The sequence below is a fragment of the Caloenas nicobarica genome, chromosome 29 (genome assembly GCF_036013445.1).
Source record: "Caloenas nicobarica isolate bCalNic1 chromosome 29, bCalNic1.hap1, whole genome shotgun sequence".
In the NCBI taxonomy this organism is placed as follows: domain Eukaryota; kingdom Metazoa; phylum Chordata; class Aves; order Columbiformes; family Columbidae; genus Caloenas; species Caloenas nicobarica.
In genome coordinates this window covers 1,996,229-2,018,284 of record NC_088273.1, presented here as the reverse complement: position 1 = coordinate 2,018,284, position 22,056 = coordinate 1,996,229, and the positions used below count along the sequence as shown (strand labels likewise).

The window sequence follows — 22,056 nt, the reverse complement described above, 5'->3', positions numbered from 1 at the left end:
AGATCATGGAACAGATCCTCCCAGAAGCTGTGCTAAGGCACAAGGAGGACAGGGAGGTGATTTGAGACAGCCAGCATGGCTTCACCAAGGGCAAGTCCTGCCTGACTAACCTAGTGGACTTCTACGATGGAGTAACTACATCAGCGGACAGAGGAAGGGCTATGGATGTCATCTCTCTGGACTTCTGTAAAGCCTTGGACATGGTCCCTCACAACATCCTTCTCTCTGAATTGGAGAGATATGGATTTGATGGCTGGACTGTTCCGTGGGTGAGGTACTGTCTCAATGTTCACACCCAAAAAGCAGTGATCAATGGCACGATGGACACTGGTGACAAGTGACGTCCCTCAGGGGTCCATACTGGGATCAGTACTGTTTAATATCTTCATCAATGACATAGTGGGATCAAGTGCACCCTCAGCAAGTTTGCGGATAACACCAAACTGAGTGGTGTTGCCTCTGGGACAGAAGGCCACCCAGAGGGACCTGGATAAGCTCGAGAAGTGGACCCATTTGAATCTCCTGAGGTTCAACAAGGCCGTACGCAAGGTCCTGCACCTGGGTTGGGGCAACCCCCTCGCTATCATTACAGGCTGGGGGATGAAGGGATGGAGAGCAGCCCTGACGAGAAGGACTTGGGGATCCTGGTGGGTGAAAGACTGGACAGGAGCTGGGAATGTGCTCTTGCAGCCCAGATGGCCAAACATATCTTGGGCTGCATCCAAAGGAGCATGACGAGCAGGTCAAGGGAGGGGATTCTGCCCCACTCTGGTGAGGTCCCACCTGGAGTCCTGCATCCAGCTCTGGGGTCCTCAGTACAGGACAGACATGGAGAGACCAACACTCTCCATACTCCAATCTCCTTTCAGGCAGTTGTAGAGAGTGAGAAGGCCTCCCCTCCGCTTTCTTTTCTTCAGACTAAACAGCCCCAGTTCCCTCAGCTGCTCCTCATCAGACTTTTGCTCCAGCCTCTTCACCAGATCCATTGCCCTTCTCTGAACTTGCTCCAGCACCTCAAGGTCTTTCCTATAGTGAGGGATGCAAATTTGACCTCAGGTTTCAAGGTGGGGGCCTCACAAGCGCCAACTACAAGTGGATGATAGCTACTCTGGTCCTGCTGGCTGCGCTACTCTTGATGCATGCCAGGATGCTGGTGGCATTTTGTCCACCTGGGCACACGCTGGCTCTTGTTCAGCTGGCTGTCAATCAACACGCCCACATCCCTCTTTTCCAGGCAGCTTTCCAGCCACTCTTCCCTTCGGCCTGTACCGCTGCCTGGGGTTGTTTTGACCCAAGCACAGGACCCGGCACTGGGTCTTATTAAATCCCAGACAACTGGACTGAGCCCATCATTTCATCTGGTCCAGATCCCTCTGTAGAGCCTTCCTACGCTCCAGCAGGTCAACACTCCCACCCAATTTGGTGTCATCTGCAAACTTACTGAGGGTGCATTCGATCACCTCTTCCAGACCATTGATTAAGAGATTAAGCAGAACTGGCCCAAATACTGAGCCCTGAGGAACACCACTCGTGACCGGCCACCAACTGGATTTGGCTCCGTTCACCACGACTCTATGGGCCCGGGACTCCAGCCAGTTCTTTATCCATCACAGATACACCACCCAGGCCATGAGCTGCAGCTTCTCCAGGAGAATGCTGTGGGATACGGTGTCAAAGACTTTGCTCAACTCTAAGCACACAACATCCACAGCCTGTGTGGTGGATTCACTCCCCCACGACAGACTTTCCCTCATCTGCTAAGCCAGTCACCGTGTCATAGAAGGAGATGAGACTGGTCAAGCAGGATCTGCCTTTCATAAAGCCATGCTGATTTGGCCCGATTGCTTGTCTCCTATGTGTGACCTCACAGTCCTTTTCCCAGCCATGTTTCTGCTGTTTTCCTATCCCACGCAGAGGCAGAAGGGACCTCACAGTCCCCTCCACAGCCATTGGCTTCCTACTGAACTAGGAGTTCCTGAGACACAGCTGAGCACATGGTGCCGTACCCAGCCATCACCCTCCTTGTGGTGCAGTGTGTGAGCAGGTAAAACTAAGCTGCTTTCATCGAATTCATCTAATAGATTTCCTATCAAGGGTTTGAGCGGAGAAACGCTCCTCAGAGGAGCTGCTCTATTTACACTGTTGCATTTTATATCTCTGCTTCTGCCTCAATTTTTTTTTTTCTTCTTCCTCTGTGTATTCTGTCTCAAAAGAGTTCTCCAAGGAAAAGATTAATGAAATCGTACAATAATGCAGGTTGGAAGAGACCCCTGAACACCATCTCTATTCAACTGATATTTATAGCACCCCAAGGAAGAGCTGAAAACATTTGTGCTCACTTGGGTTCATCTCACCACATGCACACAATGGACATGCACAAGATATGTATGTTTACAACTCATCTGTACAATGAATATATGGACTTTTTACCTAGTATTTCATAGAATCGTAGAATGTCCTAAGTTGGAAGGAACCCGCAAGGAACATTGAATCCAACTCCTGTCCCTGCACAGGACAACTCCACAGTTCACACCATGTATCTGAGGACGTTGCCCAGTCTCTTCTTGAACATTGTCTGGTTTGGGGCCGTGACACCTCCCTGGGGAGCCTGTTCCAGTGCTCCAGCAACCTCTGGGTGAAGAACCTTTTCCTCATGTCCAACCTGACCCTCCCCTGGCACATCTTCCGCCATTCCTGGGGTTCTGTCATTAGTCACTAAAGAGAAGAGCTCTGCCCATCCTTCTCCGATTGTGAAGAAGCTCTAGCCACCATGAGGTCTCCTTTTAGTCCTTTCTTCAGCTCTGATGCTGAGAAACCCCTTGCTTTGCTTTCTGAAGCAGAAAGGAGAAGCCATGACCTCCAGGCATTGGGAACGGGAATCCTGTCCCTCACACACAGCTCAGGGCTCTACCTGGGACCGTGGGATGTGGGTGTGCAAGGCCGAGGGAAGGACAACACTGGTACAACAATTTCCAGCTTCCTCATTGGGCCTCCATGGAGGCAACGAGGCCCCAGTGCCATGAGGACAACTTGTCTTCTCCTAGGCCTCAGTGGCACAGACAACTGCCATGGCCAAAGGGACAGAGACCTGGGTTCTGTGGGTGCCTTCCAGCCTTGCCAGCGCCCTTTGCCATCTCCATCACAGGCTGTTCTACACTGTCCTACACCTGCCCCTCTTTCCCTGCAGGCTGTAGACACCGATCTGGCTTCCCCACCTGCTCTCAGCCCAGCATTTCTGTCCCTTCACTGATGTGTCTGCACCCTCACTGGCTGTTCTTTGGAACACAAAGCCATGGGCTGATCCAGCTCCCTCTGCGTGACCTCTTGCACCACAGCCCTGCCCTACCAGTGACATTTCTTCCTCCTGATATCCAGGTCTCACCTTCCAAACTGCACTTCATGACTTTTTTTTCCCTCTTTTTTTTTTTCCCCATTACCAAGGAAAGCTCAGCCACCTGAGTAACTGCCCATCAAACAGAGAACCAAACCTGTTAGTCTTCTTGTCATCTTGCACTCGAACAGAGAGAAGTAATCTCACAATGATCTTCTAAATCCCAGGACCGCTGCTGGCCTTTCAGCTTCTCTGATAGACACGACCATGTCCCTGCTGCTGTCCCATCATGTACTCAGATGAGATGAACATGACAATCCGTCTCCAAGGCCTTTCCTGGGTGGGACCTGTAGGTATTTAGGCAGAGGTTCTTTCCCAGCCATGTCCCTGCTGCTGGCCATTCACCTCCAGAGACAGAACTGACCTCACAGTCCCCTTCACAGCCACACGCTTCTGACTGGATTATGAGACACTGACACACAGCTGATGTCATAACACACCATACCCATCCATCAACCTCCTATGGCCCAGGACCTGACCAGATGAATGTATGCTTGTATTAGGGAAGTTATCAAATGTAAATCCTACTAACGATTTGAGCACATAAACATCCCAGTGCTGCATCCAGGCAGATTCCTCTGGTATGTAACATCCAACATGAAGTGACCTCTAGACACCGTCTGCCCCACAGGCCTTCATGGAAGCTCAAGGAATGTCTGGTTATTTTTCACTTGGGCTCATCTCACCTCGGGTTCCTGTCACCTCACACACATGATGTGCATGCTAACGGCTCATCGGTTCAATGAAAACCTCCTGTTGCCACTCCCAAGCGACGGGAGGTACCTCAGCCCTAAAGTGTGTCCCCCTGCTCTGTCTTCATCTGAAATGTCCCACGTCATGTGGAACGGACACAGGGATTTCGGTTCAAGAAAGCACATCCCAATGCTGCGTTCACGTGTTTTCCCATGGGATGTTACTCCCAACATGAAGTGACATCAGGACACTGTCCCACGGGCTTTCAGGAATCCCCTGGAACACCTGATAGTGTTTGTGCTCACTCGGGTTCACGTCAACTCACGTGAATGATGTGCATGTTCGCATCTCATCAATACAACGTAAACAGTGAGTGTCCATCCATGGAGGGAAGAAGAGCCTCTGTGAGCTGGGGTGAGAGGCCAGGGTTGGAAATAGTGGTTGTGAAGGGCCAGCGCATGATGATGCCCTGGGGCATCTTCTGTGGGGTGTCCAATGAACATGGGCACAGAATGGACCCTGCTTTGCTGGTCTTGAAGTCCCTGGCAGGAGGCCTGGCTGTGAGAGGACACTGCTGTGTGCCCAGCCCTGCACACACACACTGTGCAGCTGCACAACGGTGTTTCATCTGTGGGCTGCTTCCTTGGGCATGTTCTTGAGAAAAGCTTTGAAAGAAGACCTAAACCTTCCAGCACGGCCCTCAGGAGATCAGCGTTCTTCATGGAATGCTGTTCTGAGGCCAGCTCTGTCACAGCAGTGCCCATTGCCTGTCCCTGCCTGCGCTCACAGGACTGACACACAGCAGGACGGTGACCAAGCTGCCAGAGCACTCAGGCCTTGCACCAACACAAGGGATGAGAAGGAGAGTGTGGGAGTGGAACGAGAACAGCTCTGGAAAATGAAGTGCTGGTGTTCCCTGGCAGTGCTGCAATGCTGGACTCTTTTCCCGTCCTCCCATGCACAAAGGAACAATCCCTGCAGCTCCAAAAAGGCCTTGCAGGAAGGACATAGTGAAAAACAAATCACTGCAGGAACCTTTATTTTGTTTGGAGAGAAGGAGAGTACTGTGCCACATTTACACAACCAATGGTTATAAAAGAAAAGCCGACAGTGGATTAGAAAGGGGATGACAAAATCATCACAATAAAAAACCAACCAATAACAACAGAAAATCCAGATGACAGGCTGGGCCTGTTATTAGCTCCATTAAAACTCCTTTGTACAGGCAGATCAACAGTTTATTGCTTCAGAAAACACTAAGATATGAGTTTCCCCATGGCATCCTTGAGCTCCTGGTTCCTCATGCTGTAGATGAGGGGGTTCACTGCTGGAGGCACCACTGAGTACAGAACAGACACCACCAGGTCCATGGATGAGGAGGAAATGGAGGGGGGCTTCAGGTAGGCAAATGAACCAGTGCTGATGAACAGGGAGACCACAGCAAGATGAGGGAGGCATGTGGAAAAGGCTTTGTGCCGTCCCTGCTCAGAGGGGATCCTCAGCACAGCCCTGAAGATCTGCACATAGGACAGCACAATGAAAACAAAACACATAAAAGCTAAAGAAACAGTGACCACCATAAGCCCAACTTCCCTGAGGTAGGAGTTTGAGCAGGAGAGCTTGAGGATCTGGGGGATTTCACAGAAGAACTGGTCCACAGCATTGCCCTTGCACAGTGGCAGTGAAAATGTATTGGCCGTGTGCAGCAGAGCATTGAGAAACCCAGTGGCCCAGGCAGCTGCTGCCATGTGGACACAAGCTCTGCTGCCCAGGAGGGTCCCGTAGTGCAGGGGTTTGCAGATGGCAACGTAGCGGTCGTACGACATGACTGTGAGGAGACAATACTCTGCTACTGCCAAGAAGGCAAATGAGAACAGCTGTGCAGCACATCCTGTGTACGAGATGGACTTGGTATCCCACGAAGAATTTGCCATGGATTTGGGAAGAATGGTGGAGATGGAGCCCAGGTCGAGGAGGGAGAGGTTGAGCAGGAAGAAGTACATGGGGGTGTGGAGGTGCTGGTCACAGGCTATGGTGGTGATGATGAGGCCGTTGCCCAGGAGGGCAGCCAGGTAGATGCCCAGGAAGAGCCAGAAGTGCAAGAGCTGCAGCTCCCGTGTGTCTGCAAACGGCAGGAGGAGGAACTGGGTGATGGAGCTGCTGTTGGACATTTGCTTCCGATGGGTATGGAGTACTGTCACAGGAGCAAAAGACAGTGGCAAGTTAGGGGAGACTTCTCTGAGCAAAATCAAAGCCATTGCTTATGCACCCTCCCCCTGCTCCACACCCCCTTGTCCTTTTCCAGACCTTCCTTCAGCTCCGTGGCTGAGCCCTGGGTGGTGCTGGCTGGAGGTGCCGTGAGGAGCAGGATCTGTGCCCACTGGCTGCCCAGGAGTCAGCCCTGCTCTGCAGCAGGGGGTCATGGGAACGGGGGCAGGGGCCAGACCTGGGGATCAGCTGTGTCAGATGGAACCGTTCCTGCTGCAGGAGGGCCTGTCAGCATCTGCTCTCCCAGTGATAAGGAACCATGATTACACAAGGCAGTTTGAGATTTTGGGGTTTTTACAGCTTCCTGCAATTGCCCTGGAGAATGTTCTTCTATCTCAGAAACTCTCAGCATTTCTGCTCCATGTCTGTGGGTCAGTGCAGATTAAGGGGACCTGGTCTGTCCCTCTGTCTTGCTCCAGCTGCCCTGGGCTGGCACCTTTCTGAGATGGAGGCTGATCACACTGCCATGTTACCCTGAAAAGCCACCAGGCACTGCTGAGAGCAGACGGACCCACATCAGACAACGACATGTCTCACCCTTTCCTAAGGTCTCAGCACCCCACGTTTAGCCCAGGACACACATGGCTCATTTCACAAACCCAACGGCATTTTCGCTGTTGTAGCATCTCTGTGTTTCTCCATGGGGCTTAAGATAACACTAAGGTGTTATAGCACAGGTTTGCATCCTGGTGGGGAGCTCACAGCTTGGATGGAAACCTCAAGGAGATAGCAAATGTCCTAATGATGGCATTTGATTAAGGGAGACTCAGCTCATTTCCCAGACCCACAGACTGCATTGCCCACACCCCACATGTCAGAGGAAAGCTGGGACAGGTGTTCCCATGGACACAGCTGCAGGAAAGGGCCCACAAGATCAGGCTGTGACTCTGCAGCTGAAACTCCCATCCCCAGAGAGCCTGACAGCAAGAACAAGATCACAACAACCGTGACCCAGAGCAGCGGAGCAAGAAGGAAACTGCGGTGAGGGTGGGTGTGAGAGAGGCCAGGGCAGAGGCAGCCGGGCACTCAGACAGCGTCACCCTTCCCCAGCTGTGCAGCCACCTCCCACACACCAGCATTGCCGGGCAGCTGCTCTCAGCCCCTGTGCTCTGCAGAGGGAACTGGAGCTCTGGCTGCACAGGAGCTGCTTCATGCCTTGGAGCCCCCGGCCCTGAGGGCAGAGGCTTTGCTGGGTGGGAGAGGAGGCGAGGGGGCTGCTCACAGGAGGGATCTGCACTGCAGGGGATCATACAGAGTTTTCTCTGTTCTCCCTCCCATAACAATTCTGGGATTAGTTTCCTCTCGTTTCTGATCTTTTCCCTGCTGCTTGGAGATTCTCCCGCTGGGAGGTGTTTCCCTGTCCATGTCTTTTCCCTGTCAGTGCTCACAGACCCCATCCCACCCTCTGCGCCCTCACCCTGGCCCTACGGAAACCTGCCTGTTTGCAGGGCACTGCCTGGGGGCATCATCCTGTTTGCAGGTTGGGAAACAGGACAGGTCAGATTGAAGCTTATGGGTCCAGCAAAGGTGATGCAGGTGCTGTCCAGAGGCAGAGGGGTGGTGAAGGGATGTTATGAGCCTTCTGGCAGATGTACTGATCACTCGAAACTGCAGTTCAGGAATCTCAGTGACTTTTTTAAGCATGAGGGCTCATTTTCATTTTATCCTTTCCTGCACCCCCCCACCCCTTGCGATAGGAAACTAAAAAGACAGGGTCAGGAAAGCTCCTTATCTTTCTGGTAGTCCTCGCATTGATCTTGTCCTTAGGGCATCCCTTTGGAAAAACGCTGGGGGTGATCTGGAGCTGTGAGTAGCCCTGACCCACAGAGGACTCTCCACAGCAGAAGCACCTTTTCTGCCCTGATACCGGTCGCTTCTTCTGCCCACAGCTTCTTCCCACAGCACCATGGGGATCTCCCCGGGCAGGCTGAGCGCTGACCCTGGCGGGCGGCAGAGTCCCTGCCCCGGCACAGCCCTGGGGTGCAGGGACCCTGCCCTGCAGGACAGCCCTGGGCACCCCTGGGTGCTCACCCAGATGCACATCTCTACAACCATCCCTGGGAGAAGGCAGCCGTCATGTCCTGTCCCCCTGATGGTGCAGCAGGGAAGCTCTGAAGCACGTCCTCCTCAATATTAGAGACACTGAGAGACTCCTCCTGAAAAGTCTCATAAACTGTTAGAGGTACCAGCTTAGGAGATCTTTCCAGGAACTGCAGCTGCATTGCCCTGGAGCCAGAGACTTACCATGCTAAGGGCTGTGAAGATTTTTCTCCAAGTGAGCGAGAGCTTTGTCCTCCCACCCCAGATTGTCTATAAAATTTATCTGCCTGGCTCCATCCCCTCGGTGCTGCAGGCCGAGCCCTCAGCCCTGCTGCGCTTTGCAGAGGAGCTGCTCCTGGGCAGAGCTGTCTCTCTGCAGCGCTGCCACTTGCCATGAGCTCCCTCTGTCCCAGGAGCCCAGCCCAGCTCAGCAGCACAGGAGCAGCCCAAGGTGGCACTTTCTCTGTCCCCTCTGGGCTCCCTTCTGGTATTCCTGGGGCTCCAGGGGAACGTCCCATGAAACAGTGTGAAGTAATCAGTGCTGTTTCTTCTCTCACCTCTACAGAGACAATTCCTTCCTGCAGTAGTATTTTTCATATTAGAATCTGGGCATGAGAATCATCTTCTGTTGTCCCATCATTAGACAGGACACCAGGAAGGTTACAGCAAAGATCTAAACTCTCCAAGCTAGAGAGAAGAATATCTCCAGTTGAATGAGTTTCGGTATTTTATTTTGTGTTTGTAGTCCTTGGGTTAGAAAGACATTCAGCAATCTTCTGGCCATGTCATGTCTCTGTTCTGAAGCAAAGCCTTTGCACACATGGAGTCTTGCACACTTGGTACCAGGTTTCCTTGTGGCAGGTCAGAGCTGGGCTGGTGCCACAGCTGGGGTGGTTCAGCCCAGATGTGAGGCAATGTCCTCAGCCAGGGACCTGACTGGGGGAGCTGGAGCTGTCAGTGTTGCAGACAGAGCAGTGACACGGATGGAATAAACTGCCAAGGCAGGGTGGCAGAAGTTAGTTCATCTGGTCTTGAAGGACAGCAGCCTCCAAGCACAGCAACAGTCCAGATCAAAACTCAGTCTAGACCTGTAAGGATATTCAAGAGCCACATAATGAGCTGTTCCTACTTCAGGAACAGTTAAAGGAGAAACAAAGACACTGTGTGGCCACTGATGAATTTAATAAGAGAAAGTGGTGAGAGTCTGTGTCCTCTTGTCCTCCATCTTCACCAGCATGTTCTCCCAGGCCACTCTGCCTCAAGGTAGGAATCTGGAGGAAAACAACCAGCAGTGGGTGGGGATCAAGTCAGGGCTCACTGGAACTAACACAATCCTGACCAGTCTATGGGACAGGAGGGGGAGCACCCCAGGAGCTGAGACAGCAGGACGATGTCACAGGGAGGCCACTCTCCACCATCTCTGAAAGCTCATGGAAACTAGGGGGACTCCCTGACCACTGGCACCTCTCACGCAGTGTGTGCACTTTTCAAAAATGGCCAATGAGTGAGCAGGGGAACTCAAGGCTGTGCCCCAGAGCATGTCCACTGGGACCCCATTTCTGGGTGTCTGAAAGAGAAGGTGACGGGGTTTACCCAGGGTCCATTGTGCCTGTCCGCCCTCTTTGCTTTCTGTGAGGAATGGACAGGATTGTTGGTTGCAGGGAGAACATTGATGGTCTGTTACCTGGAAGTCAGGAAGACATTCATCATCATCCCCTGCAATATTAGAGTGTCCAAGTTAGGATATTATGGTCTGTGTCAGTGTGTAAGTAGATGAGTAAAAAGCAATCTGGATGGTTGGACTTGGAAAGGTGCTATAGGAAGGGAGAAACTTTGCAGTCATGAGGACAGTCAAGCACTGGAAGCTGTTTCCCAGGCATGTGCACTCACTCTGTCCCAGCAAGTGTCCAAGATGTGTTTGGATAAAGCCCTGAGTCATCTGGTCTGACCCTCCTTTGCGCAGGAGGTTGGTCAAGACATCTCCCAAGCTCCCTTTGAGCCTGGATGATGCTGTCCTTCCTTCCCCTTTGTATTTTCCATTTAGGGAGAGCTCTCAAGTTCTCCCTGACCACAGAACTAATTCACATGAGGTGCAGGGCTGCTTTACAAGTACCCGAAGCATGCCGGACCACAACTTTTGCATCCCTTTTCATTTGCCCCAACCCAGGGTCTCCTCTTTTTTGCTCTACTCATGCCCAACTCCTTAATCCTTTTAGAGCAGGTTGCTCAAGAGGTGTCAGCATCCATGTACGGAGTCTGCACATCAGCCAGACATCAAAGTCACCATCAAGATTCTTTTACCCCAGGAAGGGGAAAACTTCCAATACAGGCACCAAACCAGTGCCCAACCTGCCTGGAGAGCCAGGACAGTTGTGCCACACAACAGCAGCCTCTGAGGGAAGATGCACGTGATGGGAATTGAAATGGTTTCAACCCAAATCATAGAATCATAGAATCATAGGATCATAGAATCATTTAGGCTGGAAAACACCCTTAAGAACATGGAGTGCAACCGTAAATCAAACACTGCCAAGGCCACCACTAAGCCATATGCCTAAGTAACACATCTCCACATCTTTTAAATACTTCCAGGGATGGAAGATAAAATTCTGACCTGGCAGGACACCATTAAGTGCAGTTAGACATAAGATACTTGTCATGCCTGTGAGTTCAGACCTCATTGGCAGAATGTCTCAGAACCCCTCAGTGAGGAGGGCAGAGTGTTGGGGAGATGGGAGCACGTTTCAGTTTCCCAGATCCCAGGACAGAGCCCAAACCATCCTTCCCTTCAACTCTGGCATCCAGTTTCTTGAGATGCAAATCTGGTGGGCCTTCTGTGGATAATCATGTTAAAAGGCGTGAATAATCCTTCAGGTGTTTGTGTAATTTCTCTAAGAGTGTCAGTACAAAAAAAAATTTGAAGAAATATTAATCTGCCTCAATATAATTATCTCCCACATTTCACTCTGCATCAGTGGTAGCCCCACTGGCAGTGCAAATCAAATAGCTATTTGCAGTATAAAGCATGATACCCTATCTATAAGTACACATCTAAGTGGTTCAAATGAAGGGTGGTCTGGCAAAAGTCACCCTTTGTGTCCCCAGGTGCACGGACACTGCTCATGTGCCTCTGCAGAGAGGGGTAGAAGCTGGATCCCCTTCTCAGGACAGACTCCGTCCAGGAGAGACACAGCCACAGGGGTAACTCATCAGGTCTTCATGGCATTTCACTCAGCATCAGTTTTGACATATTGGGTGCTTTCCCGTGACTACTCTTTCTGCACCAATGATAATAAAAGACAGCCGTTTACTAAGCCATGGTCATAAAGGGGCTGTTATGGACAAGAAAGTTCACCATGAACTCTGGAGAGAGCGAGGAAGATTCTAATAAGCAGCAGGAAGAACCAAGAAGCTCAAGGTCTCTTCTGGAGAGCGGGAGCCCCTGAGCAGCTGCGATTGGCCACGTGTAGGTGTGGGAGAGGGTCAGGGCATGTCAGGGAGAAGCAATGAGATGGCTGATGGTTTAGTGAACCCTTACAGCCATGTCTGAGCCCAGAAATGGAAAGCAGTTGATGTCTGCAGGTGGAGGAGGAAGAGCAGGAAGATTTTCCTGGGAATATGGAAGGAAGAAAGGCTTCTCTTGAGCTAATCATATATGGTAGTGACATTGCCATCTTGTGGGCATGGCTGTGCCTGGGAGATGGGGAATGGCTGCTGCTGGGGTGGCTGTGCTCAGTCATGGCCCATGAGCTGACCCTGCTCTGCTCCTCTCTTACACTGCCCACACTTGGATGGACCTCAGGAAACATCCATGAACCTGGTGGATGCATGAACCTCCTGCAGTGATGGGATATGGATCCAAATAGAGGATCCAAGCAAGTTTGGGACTGGGACATTGAGGTGATTGGTGACCATTGCCAGGTGTATGAAAGAAGCTGGATGAGATGAGAGGAACTCGCAGGCATTTCCAACTCCACAGAAGACCAGAGCCTTGCAGTTAAAGCAACAGCACTTGACATAAAACCTATCCCCAAAACACAAAACACCTACACTGACCACAGGCAAATCCCTGAAAAACATTTGAGAAATACTTACCAAGCCCCAGGGGTCAGGGCTCAGCCATTCTGGTGATAAACAAGCATCAAGGGCTGACATGGCATCAGAGCCACCTCCACATTGCCCTCACCACCTGTAACCAGTGTCTCCAAGTCTTTCCTTCACCAGCCTCCAGGGACAGGGATCTCGACTGCTTGTTTCCTTCACAGCTGTGTCAGTGCTGGCCCTTCATGGGGTCCCAAACACCCTCAGAAACTTGAGTTCTACTTCATTCAGCAGCTGCAGTTCAGGATCATGGCAGCAGAGGGCTCATTAACATCCAAAATGCCCTTACCAGCCAAGGCTCTGTGCATCATTTTCCTAAAGGCTTCCAGCCTGGTGTTGATGATTAGGGAGATTTCAGGAATAGCCAAACAGAGAGCATTTCCATAATAAAGAACAATAAAGCAGTATTTCTTGTATTGCCTTCCCCCCTCTCCCTCCTCCCCATTTCCTGAAGAGGTGGTATCTTATTGATCTGGAGCATTTTCTGATGAAGACAAAACAATATGTGTAGGAAAGTGGGTGCCTGATGCACCACTTGAGTGAGGAGACAAGCCAGGGCAGCTCAAGAGGAATCACACTCCTCTGGAGCACAAGGCTGTCCTGCAAGGCTTCTCAGATTTCCTGAGCTCCTTCACCCATCAGACAGACTTCCATGTCACCACCTCTATCGGCTGCTGTCTCCTAGTATGTCAAAGTCTTCTCTGGAGTCCACCAGCCTGTGCTCTGCTGCTGCCCTTCCTCCCTCCCCTCTGGTGCCTGGCACCCCACAGTTTCCTGGTCACCACAGCCAAGGTGGACACTGATGTTCGCAGCCCTCACCAGCTCTTCCTTGTTTCCCAGTGCCAGATCCAGGTGAGTATCACCCTTGTTGGCCCACCAGGTAGACATGTTAAGAAGTCAGCCCAAGATCCTTTGGACTGTTGGTATCCACAGGTTTGCCTGGCCAGTGACTGTCAGGGGGATTTCAGTTCCCCATAGGAACCTGCTCATTGACTGGACACTTCCTCGTGTTGCTGACAGAAGATCTTTTCCATTTCTTCTCCATGATCAAGTAGTTTGTAACACCCAACATGATGTCACCCTGTGCTGGATTTACATGGCGAAGTCTTGGAACTGGGGGTGAGTGTGGGTGTGCTACAGCTGTCACTTCTCTGAGAAGACAACAGCAGATTGACCCATGTCAGACAGAGCTGATTTCAGCTGGCTCCAAGATGGACCCACTCCTTGCCAAATCTGAGCCACTCAGTGATGCTGGCAGCACCTCTGCAATGTTGTATTTGAGAAAGGGTAAAAAATGCTACACAACAGCAGGTGGGAGAGAGGAGGGAATAAATGGGAGAGAAAAAGCACTGCAGACACCAAGGTCATATCCCACAGGACCCAAGTAGGTCCCTCAGCAGGCCAAAGCCTGCTCTCCTGAAATCCTGCTCTTTGCCTTGTTATCATCTTCCAGAAGCCTCAACTCCACTTTCTCATCCCCGACTGTTACTTCCCTGACCAACTCTTTCTGGTTTGTAAGTGTCAAGTCCCATAGGGCACCTCAGTTCACTGACTCCTCAGTCATCCATTTCAGGAAGATGTTGTCAATGAGCTGCAAAACTCTCCTGGATGGCTGGTACCTTGCAGCTATTGGAATATCTTAGATCTGCCATGAGGACACAGGCCCGGAAAACATGAGGCTTCTTTCCTTTGTCTGAAAGAGGTGTCATCTAATTCCTCTTCCTGATCAGAGAGCCTGTAGCTGATGTCCAGTCACCACAACATTGCCCATGTTTTTCTGCCCTCTCATGCTGACTCTTCAACCTTCATCTGACATTATCTATCCCCAGGCAGAGCTCCACGCATTCCTGCTGCTCTCCCACATGAAAGAAAACCTCCCCTCTAAGTCCAGACCTCTGGCATTATGAGTATCAGTCCCCCAAGACCCCGCACTTTGTCCAGGAGGGGCTATATGTGGTGTCCTGTAACTCCTCATGCTATTATCTTGGGAGAGACACTTTCATCCAGATAAGCCATCTGCATGGAAACATTAACAGTTGAGCAAACGGAGCTTCAGCCCAGGGAGAGTCCAGACCTGGAGAAACATTGGGGTCGCCTATCAGAAAGCTCTGAGAGCCCTGTAGGCCAGGGACCCTTTACTTTGGGGTCACTGGGGGCTCCTGAGGTGACTGGTCTCTGCCTTGGCCAGAAGTTGAGGGGCTGAGACTGCAGCACTCCAGGGAGAGTCCAAACCTGGAGAAAATTGGAGTTACAGCATAAGGAATCTCTTAAGTTTTAAAAGGAGAAGTGGCCAGTTCTGTATGAGGGCAGGAGAATAACCCCATCCATCAGGACAGACCAGGACCTGACACGCTGAGCAGGGACCCTGAGGAGAAGGGCCTGGGCACTACAAGGGCCGCCACACAAGCCCGTGCTGCACGCTCACCATGAACAAGGCAGCTGCACACGGGGCTGCATGAGGAGGAGCGTGGGGACCCAGACACCTGGAGTTCTCATCCCATTCGCTTCAACACTGGTGTGACCCCACACACACGGGTGTGTGCCAGTGTGCGGCTCCCAGTTTGGAGAAGCAGGGAGGAACTGGAGAGTGCAGGGCTCTGCCAAGGCAGGGGTCAGGACCTTGTGCACATGGTGTGGGATGCTGAGGGACCTGGGCTGCTCTGGCCCAGCAGCGCTGGGGAGGCTGCAGCAGTGTAGGAGTAGCCTGAGAGTGCTGGAAGGGTGGTTTCAGAGAGGGTGGAGATTTTCTTCATAGTCGGAAACAGAATAGGAATGAAATAATGGCACAAAGTGCAGCTGGGGAGGTCCAGGCTGGACATGAGGAGAAAGGAATGTGAGTGGAAGGGCAGTGCTGTGGTGGAGCAGGTCACCCAGAGGAGTCTGCATCAGCCCAAGGCTCTGGGCTTCAAGGAACAGCTGGGGAGGACGGAGAGATCTCAGCAAAGGAAGGAAGATGCTCAGACAAGAGCAAGGTGGGCAGCAGGGGGGATGTCTCCAGCCTGCAGGGCAAGAGGTGCAGGTGATGCCACAGCATAGGACAGGCTGTCGTGGAGATGATCAAGGGATATAAAAAGGCCGAAAGCCCCCAAAGACATGAGCTCCTTCTCCCCTTAGCGATGGCTGTTGTCTCCACCACTGATGCCTGTGAGGAGACACCTTGTCCTTATAGCACAGGGGCCTCAGGGCCTCCTTGTCCCCAGCCAGGAACCTGGGATGTGTCGGACCATAGTCCTGCCCTTGGCCTTGCACAGCCCTACATCACAGTGTCCCAGGAAGAGCCCTGGGCAACGTGGGAGGGACAGGATCTGATTTCCCAGGGTATGGGGGTCAGGGCTTGGCCCTTTGGTTAATGAAACACATCCAGGTTTACTCAGAATCAGAGCCACCTGTACTTTGCTTTTAGTGACTTGTCATCTCTGGCTCCAGTTTTCTGTCTTAACTGACCCTGGGGATGGTTTTTCAGTCGTGTCCCTCAGTGGGACCCATTAACATTACAAGAAACTTTGGAGTTTGAATCTGACTTTGACTTCTTGAGAAGTTTCTTCAATTCCTCTCAGGCTGTGAGGCTCATGGACTCAGCACCAAAGCCACCAGAGGGGTCATTAAAGTGCCTGGGGCTACTCCTGTGCTGCTGAGCTGGGCTGGGCTCCTGGGACAGAGGGAGCTCATGGCAAGCGGCAGCGCTGCAGAGAGACAGCTCTGCCCAGGAGCAGCTCCTCTGCAAAGCGCAGCAGGGCTGAGGGCTCTGCCTGGGGATCTCAGGGAGATGAGCAAGGCAGAGACAGATTAAAGGTGGTCAGGACTTTGAAGATGACTGAGAGCTCACTGGATAAGAAATCTTTTCAGTCTTTGTCACGGTAAGTCTCTGGGTCCAGGGCAATGCAGCTGTAGCTCCTGAAGGCATCCTCTAAATCTGGCACAAATGCAGCTTGTTGGATCTGAAAGAGGAAGCTCTTGTTCAGAAATTTCAAATTTGGGTGCCCAGAGCTGTGGTTCAGAGCAGGCTCCCTGCACCCCATGGGCTGTGTGTCGGCTCAAGGACTCCACTGCTGGTCAGGGTCAGCACTAAGCCTGCCCATGGAGATCCCTGTGATTGTGTGGGGAGAAATTCTGCATGGAAGGAACAATCTCTGACAGATCAGTGCAGGGTCCTTCTGTTCTTGAGAGAGCACTGTGTGGGTCAGGGCTCCTCACTACTCCAGACCACTAAAGGACATCTGCCAGGCTACTTTTAAAAAAGCACAGCAAGGCAGGGGCTACCTGAAAAAGAAGGATCTTGTACCATCAATCACGTACTCTGAGTTGTCTGGGTGGGCAATAGGACGCAGAAATTATTTTCTTAGTTCAGGAGGAGGAATTGAAATTCCAGAAATCTTACTCCGAGAGGGGAATAAAGCTGTGAGTATCAGAACTAAATACACCCTGGCTTACAGACAGCATCAGGATGACTTTTCCAGCCTCATCAGGGCAGAGAGGAGACCTGGGCACAGAGACACAGCTGCAGGCAGGGAGAGCTCCAGGCAGCAGAGCAGGGGCTGGTCAGGAGCTCTTTTGCTCCTGCTCTGCAGGTGGCTGCTGGGGGTTGTCTGCTGGGCAATGATCGGACTGTCCCTTTAGCACATCCCATCTCCAGGAGCCCTGACTCTGCTCTGCCTGTCCTGCTGGGCTCACCAGCTGCCCCCAGAAAGGCCCAGCTCTGCTGTAGGATGCCAGGAGTGCTGAGCCTTTCCTTGGGGTCCGCACTCTCCTGCCAGGGTCCTTTGCTTGTCTCTGTGAGGGGTCGTGTCCTGCTCTCTCCATCACGTCTCCACCTCTGGGCTGGGAAATAGTTTGCAAATCTGCCCTTTCTAAAAGGCTCTCCTGCTCCAGTGTGAGTACAGTTGTTTGGATTACTTAGATTAATTTGTGTCTGAAGTCATTTTCATGGCAGCACAAGGTGGAGCACAGGACAGATGAGTGCAATCCTGATGGACACTTCTGCTGTCTGAGTCTGCACTGAGCCAGAGAAAGCACAGCTTTTTTGCCTGTCCTGTCTCAAGCCTCTTCATATTTTCAGTCAGAGAAATGAGGATTTCTACCCATAAAAAAATCCCACTCACCTGATGTGGTGGTGGAAAATAAAAAAACACACAAAAAAAATTTATAAGGACAAGCTAATTGTCTCCTCTGCAGCCAAAGCCCTTGACAGTCATGAGCACAGATATTAAACTTTTTCATTGAAGGTGGATTACATCTGCCATTCCTTGTGAATGTCAGAGCTGTCACAAACCAGCTCCCATGTCCCCACTGCAGCAGAGCAAAGCTGGCTGCTGGGCAGCACACCGGCAGAGGTCCTGCTCCTGGCAGCACACTCAGCCAGCACAGACCAGAGAAAGAAAATGCATTTCTATTGGGATGATATCTTTAAAAAATGGTGTGGCTTTGCTAAGAGGAGTCTGTCCTAATTTTAAGTTGCTTTTTTTTTTTTTTTCCAACAGAGCCCACATGCCAACAAACAGCAAATGTCCAACAGCAGCTCCATCATCCAGTTCCTCCTCCTGCCATTCACAGACACACCGGAGCTGCAGCTCTTGCACTTCTGGCTCTTCCTGGGCATCTACCTGGCTGCCCTCCTGGGCAACGGCCTCATCATCACCACCATAGCCTGTGACCAGCACCTCCACACCCCCATGTACTTCTTCCTCCTCAACCTCTCCCTCCTCGACCTGGGCTGCATCTCCACCACTCTCCCCAAATCCATGGCCAACTCCCTCTGGAACACCAGGGCCATCTCCTTTTTGGGATGTGCTGCACAAGTCTTTATGTTTCTCTTTTTCATTTCAGCAGAGTATTATCTGCTCACCATCATGTCCTATGACCGCTTTGTTGCCATCTGCAAACCCCTGCACTACGGGACCCTCCTGGGCAGCAGAGCTTGTGTCCACATGGCAGCAGCTGCCTGGGCCACTGGGTTTCTCTATGCTCTGCTGCACACGGCCAATACATTTTCACTGCCACTGTGCAAGGGCAATGCTGTGGATCAGTTCTTCTGTGAAATCCCCCAGATCCTCAAGCTCTCCTGCTCACACTCCTACCTCAGGAAACTTGGCCTTATGGTGGTCAGTGCCTGTTTAGCTTTTATGTGTTTTATTTTCATTGTGGTGTCCTATGTGCAGATCTTCAGGGCTGTGCTGAGGATCCCCTCTGAGCAGGGTCGGCACAAAGCCTTTTCCACCTGCCTCCCTCACCTGGCCGTGGTCTCTCTGTTCATCAGCACTGGTTCATTTGCCTACCTGAAACCCCCCTCCATCTCATCCCCTTCACTGGACCTGGTGGTGTCTGTTCTGTACTCGGTGGTTCCTCCAGCAGTGAACCCCCTCATCTACAGCATGAGGAACCAGGAGCTCCAGGATTCAGTGTGGAAATTGATAACTGCACTTTTTCAATAAGAAACAGCAACAAACTCTCACCCTCTGCATAGCAGTTATAGTGTAACTCATTACATTCTCAGCGTTTCTTGTTTTTGTTGTGGTTGCGTTTTGTGATAATGTTGTCATTTGTTTCCTAATTCACTGTCTGCCTTTTTTTCTGACCAAGTGTCTATGGAAATGAGGAGCCCTTTTCTCTACTTTTTTAAAAAAAGAATAAAAGGCCCTGCAGTGTTTCGTTTTGTTTTATTTTTCCCCTGAGATCTTCTTTTAAGGCCTTTTTGGAGCTGCAGGGACAGTTTCTGTCTGCAGTAGTGGAGGGGAGCAGAGTCCCAGCCTGGCAGCGCTGCCAGGGAGCAGCAGCCCTTGGTCTTCCAGAGCTGTTCTCGTTCCACTCCCACACTCTCCTTCTCATCCCTTGTGTTGGTGCAAGGCCTGAGTGCTCTGGCAGCTTGGTCACCGTCCTGCTGTGTGTCAGTCCTGTGAGCGCAGGCAGGGACAGGCAATGGGCACTGCTGTGACAGAGCTGGCCTCCGTAACAGTGCTTCTATAAAGAAAAGTGATCTTCTTAAGGCAGTGCCTGAAGGCTTAGGTCTTCTTGCAAAGTTTCTCTCAAGAACATGCACAAGAAAGTGGCCCACAGATGAAACACCATTGTGCAGCTGCACAGTGTGTGTGTGCAGGGCTGGGCACACAGCAGTGTCCTCTCACAGCCAGGCCTCCTGCCAGAGACCTGCAGGACCAGCAGAGCAGGGGCTGGGCTGTGCCCCTGTGCACTGGACACCCCTTCGGAAGGAGCCTCAGGTCAATCATCATGCACTGGCCCCTCACAACCACCTTTTCCTGCACTGGCCTCTCACCCACAGAGGTTGTTCTTCCTTCCGTGGATGGACACCGAATGAGTAGTTCAGCAGTTCATGTTTGCTTTGTACAGATGAATTGTGAGCACGCACATCATGTACTTGAGGTGACATGAAGCCGAGTGATCACAAACACCATCAACTATTCCTTAGGGTTCCATGAAGGCCTGTGGAACAGACAAGATCTTGAGGTCACTTGGTGTTGGAAGTAACATCCCATTGTTAACTGCCTGAATGCAGCACTGGGATGTGCTTCCTTCAAGCGAGCTCCTTGTGTCCATTCTTCCTGCCGTGGCACAACTCAGATGAGTGCAGAGCAGGGTGACACACCACAGGGCTCAGGTGTCTCCTGCCCTTTGGGAGTGGCAACAGGAGGTCGAGAGGGACTCTGTGACACCTGGCTCTTTGTGTAAAAGGGACAGACTCTGTCTCTGAGCATCCATGGCTGCATAAGGAGTCCATGAAGCCAGCTCAGATGTTGACACCTGACAGAACCCTGACATTTCTGTGTTTGACTACAGGAACAAACCCCATTTGACCAGTGAGATTCATCTCAGCTGCCTTGGACAGGCTCATTGCACGTGTTCTTGTCTGCTACGTCACCCTTCCCATGATTCCGGATTGTGCTCTCAAAAGTGCCATAGAAACCAGAATGGTTCTGGGGTCCTTAGAAAACGTAGACCTCAAACCCATCTTCAAGAAGAGCAGGAATAGGAACTGGGAGAGTTACAGGCTGGTCACCCTACCTCCCTCCCTGGGAAAGGGATGGGACATGTCCTCCTACACCCATTTCCTGGAATGTGAAGGCAAAGGAAGGATTGCGGAAGCCAAATGGACAGGGGAAAGAAAGGCATGTTGTGTACAGGGTGCTTGCAAGGCCTCAGCCATGGTGTCCTTCTGGGCAGAGTGGTGCTGATGGGGCTCAAGAAGTGGATGCTGTGTGGGAAGTTGGCTGAACCATCAAACCCAAATATCATGAGTGGTACAAAGTCCTCCATGCAGCCAGTTACTAGTGTCATCTCTCAGTGACCAGTAACTGGGCCAACACTGTTGAACATCTTTATTCTCCCCTTCTAGGATGTAACAGAGTGCACTTTCAGCACCTTTGAGGATGATGCAAACCTGGGTGGAGGCCTTGAGCAACCTCACCTGGTTGACTCTGCCCTGAGCAGGAGGGTGAGACAAGATGAGTGAGACAAGGGCTCTCTTCAAACCTGAGTTATTCTGTGATTTGAAAGATTTTTTGCCTTGGAGAGGTTTCTGGAGAGAGAATAGGTAGAAGAATAGTAAAAAAAATAAGGAAGTCAAAAGAGGAGATATAGAAGGTGTTAACGGAAATACAGCAGTTCCAGAGAAGAGTGCTTTTCATGCACATTGTTAGTAGGAAATATATTTGATGGATTTGAACAAGGTGAGGAAGCCAGATGGGTGTCTACAGCCTGCAGGGAAAGAGGGGCAGGTGGAGGACTGCGTAGAACATGCTTCAGTCTTGGTCAGGTCCTGGGTGCTAAGGAGGGGGATGGATGGGTGCTGGTATTATGAGGTCAGTTGTGTCTCAGAAACTCATAATCTAGTCAGAAGCGTGTGGCTGTGAAGGGGACAGTGAGATCAGTTCTGTCTCTGGAGCTGACAGGCCAGCAGCAGGGACATGGCTGGGGAGGAACCTCTGCCTAAGTACTCACGGGTCCTACACAGGAAGAGGCCTTGGACATGCGTTGTCATGTCCATCCCACCTGAGGACATGACGGGACAGCAGCAGGAACATGGTCATGTCTGTCAGAGAAGCTGAAAGGCCAACAGCAGTCACGGGATTTAGAAGATCGTGGTGAAGTTACTTCTCTCTGGTCAGGTAAAAGACCAGAAGAAGCCTAACAGGTTGGGTTCCCTGCATGAAGGGCAGTTTCTTAGATGTTTGTGCTCTCCTTGGAAGTGGGAAGAAGCAGGGAAGAGTCAGAAAGTGCAACTTGGAAGGTGAGGACTGGATATCAGGAGGAAGAAATGTGACTGGAAGGGCAGGGCTGTGGTGCAAGAGGTCACGCAGAGGGAGCTGGATCAGCCCATGGCTTTGTGTTCCAAAGAACAGCCAGTGAGGGTGCAGACACATCAGTGAAGGGACAGAAATGCTGGGGTGAGAGCAGGTGGGGAAGCCAGATCGGTGTCTACAGCCTGCAGGGAAAGAGGGGCAGGTGTAGGACGGTGTAGAACAGCCTGTGATGGAGATGGCAAAGGGAGCTGGCAAGGCTGGAAGGGACCAACAGAACCCAGGTCTCTGTCCCCTTGGCCATGGCAGTTGTCT

The 22,056-nt window shown here is 51.5% G+C and overlaps 2 protein-coding genes across 2 annotated transcripts; one reads left to right on the top strand and one right to left on the bottom strand.

The window, feature by feature from the left end:
• Positions 1–5,340: 5,340 nt before the first annotated feature.
• LOC135999592 (olfactory receptor 14J1-like) lies at positions 5,341–6,342 on the bottom strand. The gene has a single exon (XM_065653155.1). The coding sequence runs from the start codon at positions 6,340–6,342 to the stop codon at positions 5,341–5,343; it is 1,002 nt and encodes a 333-aa protein (XP_065509227.1).
• Positions 6,343–18,339: 11,997 nt separating this feature from the next.
• Positions 18,340–18,921, top strand: LOC135999688 (olfactory receptor 14J1-like). Its single transcript, XM_065653248.1, has one exon. It carries the CDS (start codon positions 18,340–18,342, stop codon positions 18,919–18,921), a length of 582 nt encoding a protein of 193 aa, XP_065509320.1.
• Positions 18,922–22,056: the final 3,135 nt, after the last annotated feature.